General features: G+C 45.7%; 2 protein-coding genes across 6 annotated transcripts in view; both read left to right on the top strand.

Moving 5' to 3' along the window:
• LOC116850267 (dnaJ homolog subfamily A member 1) overlaps positions 1-4,311 on the top strand; it is a 5,890-nt gene extending 1,579 nt beyond the window's left edge. For both annotated transcript variants that reach the window (XM_032828331.1, XM_032828333.1), the window contains exons 2-5: positions 1,386-1,580; positions 1,695-1,986; positions 2,064-2,403; positions 2,491-4,311. In XM_032828331.1, the coding sequence (XP_032684222.1) occupies positions 1,449-1,580; positions 1,695-1,986; positions 2,064-2,403; positions 2,491-2,920 (1,194 nt within the window). In that variant the 5' untranslated portion in view covers positions 1,386-1,448 and the 3' untranslated portion in view covers positions 2,921-4,311. The remainder of the gene's footprint in view (positions 1-1,385; positions 1,581-1,694; positions 1,987-2,063; positions 2,404-2,490) is intronic.
• A 249-nt stretch (positions 4,312-4,560) lies between these two features.
• The window catches only part of LOC116850265 (mucin-17-like), a 291,148-nt gene continuing 285,781 nt past the window's right edge, over positions 4,561-9,927 (top strand). For all 4 annotated transcript variants that reach the window (XM_032828327.1, XM_032828326.1, XM_032828328.1 and 1 more), the window contains exon 1: positions 4,561-8,726. In XM_032828327.1, coding sequence (XP_032684218.1) covers positions 7,216-8,726 — 1,511 coding nt within the window. In that variant the 5' untranslated portion in view covers positions 4,561-7,215. The remainder of the gene's footprint in view (positions 8,727-9,927) is intronic.

The following is a 9,927-nucleotide window of genomic DNA, read 5'->3' as shown; positions in this document are numbered from 1 at the left end:
CTCTCTCTCTCTCTCTCTCTCTCTCTCTCTCTCTCTCTCTCTCTCTCTCTCTCTCTCTCTCTCTCTCTCTCTCCTTTTCTTCCTCCTCCTCCCTTTGTTCGCCGGATTTTTAACCTGGACCAAGTGAGCTCAGGGAGATTCTGAATTTGGATAGGCAAAAGATATCCTCAGTAATTTACAATTAAAACTAACTAAAATATAATATTAAAAAAATGAATTTAGCAAATTTTATTTTTCAGTGTTTTAATAGTTACACGTGTAACTACATTTTAATTAGTTTCTTTTGTATATATAATTCTACATACTTCGTATATTTAATACAAATAGTTTTGAAAAGGAATCCACGAAGAATAGGTTAGGAATCTTTAATCTATAAGTTTATACTGAATGATATAATTAATCTGTTGGATATACCTATATATTGCATGTTTACCATGATCTCACTATTTTAAGTTTCAATGACTTGCAATCTATTACTGGAATCATCAAAGTGCATTCAGTTCAGATTTTATGAATTAATTATGAGTCAAACTTCTATGGCTAGTTACATATGCTACTGCATATTTGAATACAATTTTCGCATGTATAAATTTCATTTTGCTGTCGTAATATAAAATTGTTATTTCATCATCACAATGAAAAAAGTATATACAATTACACTGTCTGATGCTGCTTTGTTAATAGATTATGGAATAGCTGTTAGGTACTTTAACAGACAACTTATTGTGTATTATTTTTGGAATAAGTATAAAATGTATATTTTAAGTACTCCTTGATATGGAAAATTATACACTTTGTATGCATACAGAGTTGTGTTATTCGTATTTTGTATAGAATCATATACACTTAAGAAATATTCAATGAAGAAACATAAATCAGTGAGAATTTTATGAGCAGAAACTATCTTGTTTTTTAACTCATTAAAAAATGATGATAGTTTTTAAAAATGAAAAATTACTTATTATCTTAAAAATATGAACAGTATAGAGCTACAAGGTAAATGTACTATCATTATACCTATTATTAACATTTTAGATAATATTGTTCTATTATTCTTAATCAAAATGTGTTAAAGAAACAAATTCAGCTTTATCATATATCAACTGAGTTATACGTACCTTATACGAGATTATTTGTGTATTATCTTTATTAATTTATTATTTTTAAGTGATTTTACAATCAATATACTTGTATTGTTGGTTTAATATCGTTTCAAAAGAATAAACACTTCATATTATCATCTATATATACACATATATACATATGTATATATGTATACATATATACACATTTTTTATTGTTAGCTTATTTATAACAAGCTAATAGTAACAGTGTTAGAAATTAAGAAATTTTATACAATCTTCATTTTTCCTTTGTCTCATTAGCAGGAGCAGTTTTAGCATAATACAAATTATTTAACACAAAAGGGACTTTAATACGCTGTGAAAATGGTTAAGGAGACCACATTTTATGACGTTTTGGGCGTGAAACCTGGATGTGCACAGGAAGACTTGAAGAAGGCCTATAGGAAGCTAGCTTTGAAATACCATCCTGACAAGAATCCTAATGAAGGCGATAAGGTTTGTATCAATCTTAATTTGAAGCATCTAACAATGATTTTATATTGTATTCCATACTTTATCATAATCTACAAACAAGTTGAATATTTACAAAATATTCCATGTTTGTTTCAGTTTAAGCAAATATCTCAAGCGTACGAAGTGCTGTCAAATCCTGAAAAGAAACGTATTTACGATCAAGGTGGCGAACAAGCTTTGAAAGAAGGTGGTATGGGTAACAGTGGCTTCTCGTCACCTATGGATATCTTCGACATGTTCTTTGGCGGAGGATTTGGGCGAAGTCGAAGAAGAGATCGTAGAGGTCAAGATGTCATTCACCAACTATCAGTCTCTCTGGAGGAACTGTACAAGGGAACTGTACGTAAACTCGCTCTGCAAAAGAATGTTATCTGCGAAAAGTGCGAAGGTAAATGTTCAGAAATTATAATTGCAAAACAGACGGCCAAAAAGGGACTTTTTTCATTGATACCTTTTTTTAATTAGGCGTTGGTGGAAAAAAGGGTTCTGTTGAACAATGCGCTGTATGTCATGGCTCCGGGTTGCAAGTACAAATCCAACAATTAGGTCCGGGAATGCTGCAACATTTGCAAACCATGTGTTCAGATTGCAAGGGTCAAGGTGAACGTATCAATCCTCGTGATCGTTGCAAGCATTGCAACGGAAGAAAGACTATTAGAGATAGAAAAATTCTTGAAGTTCATGTCGATCCTGGAATGGTTGACGGCCAAAAGATAACTTTCAATGGTGAAGGCGATCAAGAACCAGATTATGAACCCGGCGATATAGTTATTCTACTTGAAGAAAAAGAACATGAAGTATTCAAGTTAGTAGCATTATAATTGAATAATTAAACTGCGTTCACTCGTTATCGTGTGATCTTATTGGTACTATGTCGTTGATTATTTTCCAGGCGTTCAAGGAACGATTTGATAATGAGAATGCAATTGGAGCTGGTGGAAGCGTTGTGTGGATTCCAAAAAGTTATCCGCACATTGGACGGCAGAGATCTTGTGATAACCTCGCTGCCCGGTACCGTTACGAAACACGGTGACTTGAAGTGCATCTTGAATGAAGGCATGCCGATTTACAAGGATCCGTTTACGCACGGCAGACTCATAATACAATTCATAGTCAATTTCCCGAAAAGCATTGACTCGTCGGTCATCCCGACGTTGGAGCAATGTCTGCCACCGAGAGAAATAACTGTAATTCCGAACGCTGCTGAAGAGTGCATACTCACCGACTTGGATCCTGAACAGGAAGCTAGGCGAAGGGACACAAGACAAGCATATGAGGAGGACGAGGGAGGCCCGTCGCGAGTCCAATGTGCCACGCATTAACTTGATTACACTAACCCTGTAATAAACATAGCCATTTCTTTCATTTTTGTCCCATTCGCTCGACTCCGTGTCATGCTAAAGAAAGAAATAATATAGCTGAATATATAGGCGAACCGCTCAACGAGATAGAAAGAAAAAAAAAGAAAGATGAAGATTCGGTTCCGAATACGCGCAGGACTATGAGAATACTGCAGCTGTAGTGTCTCGATGATCCTTATGCGAAGATCTTGGAGGTAGATGACCATTGTCACAAATGATAAGAGTAGACATCTATTACTGTGCTGGAAGTATAATGAAAGTACATTGTAAATTCTTGGCGACGAGCATCTCAATGGCATCCATTAGTTTCGCTTAAATAGAGGATCATTAAGAGCGTGTACTTATCATTACACACAGTGGTAAGGAAATTTCAATTTATTTAACAATCTAACTTAACACAAAAAAGAACAAACACTATACAATATCGATTATGAATAATGGAATTTGTTGTGTATCTCGAACATCGTGATTATTCTCTGCTATTTGACCAATTGTATCGCCCCAATAATCAGCTAGCAACTCAACAGTGATTATTATGTGGTTAAGCATAGATTTAAACTATATATGTATATTTAGTTCAAATTCGTGGGTTGTCTCTATGTATGTACACGATTTTTTCTGGCTCTCCAGGTTGGTAGTAGCACTCGATTTATTAAAAAATCTCAAGATCCAAAAATTGTTATCTTTTACAGCAGTTTTTTAGAACTTGAAAATTATAATATCTCGAGATGTGTCAGTCTCTACGTGAAAAACGATATGTTGGATTATAAAACGATAATATGACGTTATCGGTTATATTAGAGATCTCAAAACTTCTCTTTACACAAAATGGGACATTATTCCATATTCATATAGTATTTAATTTCTTTTCCAAGTCGCTTTTATACTGGCGCGTGACGATAATGTACGGTTTTGTTTGCGAATAATGCAAATAAAATGGAGAATCAGGTTCCTGTATGTATATGGACGATTGCGCGTATTCGTAAGCAGCTCAGTGCAATTCGTTGAATATCAAACGATTCTTTTGCTTTCCACCTTTATCGATGTATTGTACCCCCAAGTAAAAGCGATAATAGTGAAATTAGAAAACTTTCGAATTGAAATTTAGTTAAAATTAGGAAATTTACGGAAGGATCTTTTAATAACTATCGATTATTTTTGAGAACTTAGTTTCATTTTACCGTAATCCTATAATTAACGCGCATGAACAAATGCTATAGTTGATCCTTAGCTCTTGTACTATATTAAATTAATATACTTTCGATACATTCACACATTATTTACTGTATACGAGGTCGTGTACTCGTCCGCGGTTACTATATCGAATTTTAATAAATAGCCTCCCATATGTCTCTTGTAATCTTATTTATTATAGAAAAAATGGTGATTAGTATCCTTTTTTGAGCGTCTTAAATAAACTTGAAACTGTACAACGTGTGAGATGATCGACTTCGAAATCTTGTAAAATTATATCTGTAATCCCGTTTTCATCGTCCGTATACACTTTCGCTTTACGCAATTTTCCTTCCGCAATTTCCTATCCTGTTATTTCTCTCAGAGTGAACGTAATTGCATAACATACAGTAGTATGTTAATATTGTGTATATATTATGTTAGTATGTAACATATTCAATTTATATGATCAGTTTCATCGATGTCAATTAATTTCAACCGAAGTCTTGAGTTTTTTTATTTTCGGTTTTTCCTTTAGTCAAAGAAAAACAAGCGTACAAGTAAGACTGAATTAGCTTCCTATTTTTTAACTAAATATATATATATATATATATACATTTAAATTTTTATACCAAACATGATGAAATAATCGAAAAAGAGAGAAACGAAATACACATTTCACTGCGACATTATGTAACATTCGCGTCAAGAGAATTTGATCGTATCGCAAAAGAGACAGCAGGGAGAGGGGTAGAGAAAATCAGATATCGGATTCTGTAAGTACGTAAATGTCAACCGCAGAGTTAACGCGCGGCTCCGCCGGCTGATAGCGGCACCGTCGCTAACGAGGGTCGATGTTTTCAGCGACGTGCTTAGTGGCGTGTGCGAGTGGCCGCGAGCCAGCCAGCCAGCCAGCCGTCGGGATGCCGCAGAGGTTTCTGGGTATGCGGTGGGAGCCATATTTTTCCAATATCAGTTACGTATAAACGTAGCGTGTACGCACAGGTATCCGTAAGGCGACGGCATCTCGAACGGCGTGCCGCGCGGTGTCCGTGTCCGCCGGCGGAAAGTGAACGCGCGGGTACGATCGCAGGACGTCGAACGATCGGCGCGCGAGACGTAATCGGAGCGTCGCGCGCGGCCGCCGGTTGTCACGAAATATAATAATCGGCCGACGTATGTAGATCCGCGCGAGCGAGAAGCGAGAGAGACAGCGGTGAGAGAACGGAGGGGCGCAGAGCGCGCAGGTGTTCGGCACGGCCGAAGAGGGTTAGTTAACTTAGCCCGAGTTCGTAACCGCGCTAGTAGTAGTGGTGCTGGTGTTGTTGTTGGTGGTGGTGGTGGTATCTGTAGCAGCCGTAGCAGTAGTAGTAGTGTAGAGTGGTCACGCTGGTAGTGGTGGTGGCACGAGGCAGTGGTGGTGGTGGTGGTAGTAGTAGTAGGGTGGTGGTAGTGGTGGTGGTGGTGGTGGTGGTCGTGATGCTGCTGCTGTTGCTGCTGCTGTGACGATGACACAGCGTCATAACACGACGCTCGTCCGTCCGTGCGCGATTTAACCCGAATCGTTACGCCAGCGGCGTAAAGTGTTTTTTGTACGACGAGCGCGTTCGCGCCATATTACCGATCGAGCCGACTTCAGACGACTCGAGCCGAGCCATCCGCCGAGTAGTTGAGTGCGATTAACCGCGTAGTACGCAGTCAGTGTCGAGGGAGATGGCTCGCTGTCCGGCTGTGTGAGATTCGTGTTGCGTGACGTTTCTTTTTTTTCGTCCACCTCCCCTTCTTTCTTCGTCTTTCGGCGATAGTGTGCGTGTGCTACTCACACGATGACATAACAAAGTGCGCGTTGTCGGTGCGTTCGTCGTCGTCGTCGAGTGTAACGCAACTCGGTCGGGACGAGGTGACCGTGAATGTAAAACACGAGTTGGACCGTGGCATTGACACGACCTACTATTACTACTGCTCACTACTACTACTACTATCACTATTCGTTCGCTCGCTCGCTCGCTCGCTCACCAGTGTTGACTTTTTGTCGTGGGTATTTTTCGACAAGGCAGAGAGCGTGCCGGAGCCGTGCGTGCAGTGTGCTTTCCGTGTCCTTCGCTCCGATTTCGTCGCGACGCAGTTGGTCCGCGCGGGAGCGCGTGTGTGCTATCGAGAATCTTCGCTTCGTTGATTTTGCACCGCGTCGCGTCGCGGCGGTGCCGCGAACGGGCAGCGGCGGCGGAGGACCGTCACCTTGAGCCGCCCCGCCGAGACCTTGCGCGCAACGTTCTCGCGGTCGGAGCAATCCGCCGACATGCTACGCAATTACGAGTCGAGCCTCAGTGGGACGCAACGTTCACTCGCGTGCCAAGCAGAGGAGTTGTCCGCCGCGTCGATCGCGAGGCACGCTGAGTCGCGGAGACGACGATACTTGTGAGAGGAGAAGCCAGAGAAAACGCCGGCCGGCCCCGGATGGCGGCGGCGACATCCCCAAGCGCGATCGCGTGTGTCAGCGGAGTACGTGTCGGAGCCGCGACATTTTGACGAGCGCGCGCTCGTCAGCTCGAAGGCAGCTCGAGAGAAAGGACAAACGAGTGGTAGGAGCTGAACGAAGGAAGAAGAAGCCATCGCGGGAGAGAAGCAGCACATCGGTGTCGGCGCGTCGCATCGCGTCGCGTCGCGGCGCGTCATGCCCGGCGATCCCCGCTGCGTCAAGGAGGTTAGACGGCCATTGACCGGCGAGCAGCGGCAGCGTGTACTACGCGCGCCAAACATGCGCCGGCTCTGAGCGGGTTCGCGCGCGCGGTGTATTATGTCGCGCTACGAGTGTCGCGCGGAGAAACGCAACGGGACGAGGAGCATCGGCGAGCGCGCGACTCCATCACCACCAAGCTCACCGTCCTCGTTGTCCTCATTGCCGAGCCGCCGTGCCCGCTGGACGGTGCCGAGCGCATAAGGATCGTGCACCCGCTCGCGGAGAATGCGGCGGTACTATTACCCGCCGATATCTCCACGTAGGCGAGCTACGTGCCACGTCGTGCCAGTGATGTTGTCGTGGGTGTCGTCGGGGTCATCCGCAGCGCTGCTGGACCTGGACCATGGCCGGCAAGCCTGAGCAGCCGTCCACGCTCCCTGCTCCCCCGAATCACGGCCATCATCAGCATCATCATCATCCGCAGCAGCAGCCGCAGCAGCAACAAGTGCAACAACAATCGGTACAGCAGCATCAGCAACAGCCCCATCATCCGCAGCAACAGCAGCAAGCTATACAGCAGAACAGCGTTCTGGTGTACGTGTCGGGGGAGAACTTCGCGTACGCCACGGCGGTGGGTCAGAATGTCGCCGCGACCGCTGCTGCCGCTATCGCGGTCGGTTATCAGTCGCCGCAGCAGACGACGTACGCCGGCATCCTGCAGACGCCGCAGGTGGCGACGACGGCGGCGACGTTTCCCGCCAAAACCACCGTTTACTGTGCTTCCGACGGTACTGGTGGAACAGGGATCGTAGGAAACAACACCACCGCGGGTGCTTGCTGTCGTTTGAAGCAGCCGTCATTGGAGTATACGACGGCGGCGTCGGCTACCATCGTCCCGGACGGTAGTGAGTCCAGGCGAGCGTCTCTAGCTGGCAACGAGGACGAAGAAGACTACGCGATGCTGTATCGACAGGCCAGCCTGGGGCAGTCGGCGACAACGTGCGCGACCGCGGCCACGACGACGGCGATGATGACGCGCGTCGCGCCGTCGCGGGAGAACAAACTAGCGCCGGAGAACGACTCGGTGACCGCGACGACGGCGGACATCGCCCTCGGTAACGGCAACGTTGACGTGTTGTCCGTGAAGACGTATCAGCAGACGCGACTTCATCACGGTGACGCGTACCCGTCCGTGAGAATGAACGCCGACGGCTATAACGCGAGCGGTAGAATCGTCGCGAACCCCGGCGACGCTGGCGTTGGCTGCGTCGGCCTCCTCGGCGACGACGGCTGCGTCGCGTATGCTCAGCAGACGACGGGTCCCGCCGGCAACGGCGTTGTTCTTCAAAACGCCGGCGAGCAACAGGCGACGAGTATAGTAGTGGACGACAAGGGTCGGCAGCAGCAGCAGGACAGTTTCGACGGCCAGACCGCCTCTTCGTTGACGGTGACAGTGTCGGGCGCAACGGTCGGTGTTAGTGACGGTGCTGGTGGTGTTGGTGGTGTTAGTGCGACCGGCTGCGATTCGGTGAGGCCCGATACCGGTGGCGAGTCGTCGACGGCGACGACTTACAGTAGCCTCAGCAGCCCCGAGAGCCAGAGTCATCTTCATCATCAGCCGGGACAAGACGGTCTAACGGCGAACAGTCATCATCCCGGCGGCGTGGCGTGTGCGCAGCAGGCTGTGCGACAGCAGTCGTCGCGTGTTAACGGTAATAACAATAACGGTGGTAACAGTGCGCAGCATAACGTGGTGTTGACTATGAACGGCGGTAGTGCGGTGGTTGCACAACAACAGCAACAGCAGCAGCAGCAGCAGCCGTCGCAGCAGCAGCAGCAGCAGCAGCAGTCGCCGGTCAACGTGCCACGTGGGTGGAAAAGGATATGCACCAACGGGGTCATCATTTATATCAGGTTAGTTCTCAATGTGATGTTGTTATTTGCACTCTCGATGGTTACCAATCAACCTGCTCCGATTCGAAATATCGCGACTTAAGTAATTAACGCGTTACACGATGAAGTAACATGTGAACGCGTGCATTGAGACTACTTGCATAGAATTGCTAATTGATATGTATCTACATGAAAATTATGCAAAGCTCTTCGCGATTCTATTTCCAGCATCGGTAAACGATTTCCTTCACAGCGATTTCATAAAGTGTTCGTTTTATGGTGCTTCTTGCTGGAATTTATTTGCATAATATTTTTCAATGTTCTTCATTATCTTATTGCATGTTTCATTGTGACGGAGACTGAGTAGGTTGGTAACCACTGTTTTGATCTAATACTGCGTAACACATACACCAGCCCGAAACGTTGCGCGTCGATTTCTCAGAACGAGAAATTCCTCGACGCCGCCGCGTTCCTACTTCCTTCGTCCCACGAAAATGGTCTCGAACATACGAGTTAATTCTCGAGCGGGCCGTATTAGCGGTGCTTTTAATTCGTCGGCTTAACGGAGTGGCTCGCGTGGGGCTCGAAGCATCGACCCGAAATTAAAGCGCGCGTGAGGCGCGCGTGAGGTGCGCGCTGCCTTAATTTCGTTAATGGAATTAAGTCCAGTTTAAACGAGCTATCGCTGTGTGTTTATCGCGACATATCAAGACCGGTCTAAATTGACATCTCGCGAAAATTAGTCGGTCCACGATATCACCGGAAAAATAAGTCGCATACAGGTCAGGTTGAATTGGCATCGTACAACTGGCGCGCTTTAAAAGCCAAATTATTTGAAACTACTACTCGGCAGGTTAACTCATTTTCGTCTATCACCGTCCAATTCCGCTGAGCTCCGATTTCTCGATGTCGCAATTACACGGATATGATCTCCGCGTGTGTGTTTGCGACACGATGGAGATGTGACGATTGAGGTAAGTCGCATCTCCCGCGCCTGTAATATGGCGACGTGAATTCACCGAGATTACCAACTGTTTCCGCCGATCGAAATATTCCCGACCGCTCTCGCGCGCACGTCGTTATCGATTAAAACGCGAGACGCGCCTCGAGCGGAAGCGACGTGTTATTTGTTTCACGCTTATACGCACCTCAAAATAGCGCACAGCGCTCAGAGAGAGAGAGAGAGAGAGAGAGAGAGAGAGAGAGAGAGAGAGAGAGAGAG

This window comes from Odontomachus brunneus, unplaced genomic scaffold, assembly GCF_010583005.1.
Source record: "Odontomachus brunneus isolate Ranch 3 - 2012 unplaced genomic scaffold, Obru_v1 Obru_scaffold_140, whole genome shotgun sequence".
NCBI classification, from domain to species: Eukaryota; Metazoa; Arthropoda; class Insecta; order Hymenoptera; family Formicidae; genus Odontomachus; species Odontomachus brunneus.
The sequence above is the reverse complement of the archived record's forward strand: the minus strand, read 5'-3'. Positions and strand labels throughout refer to the sequence as shown.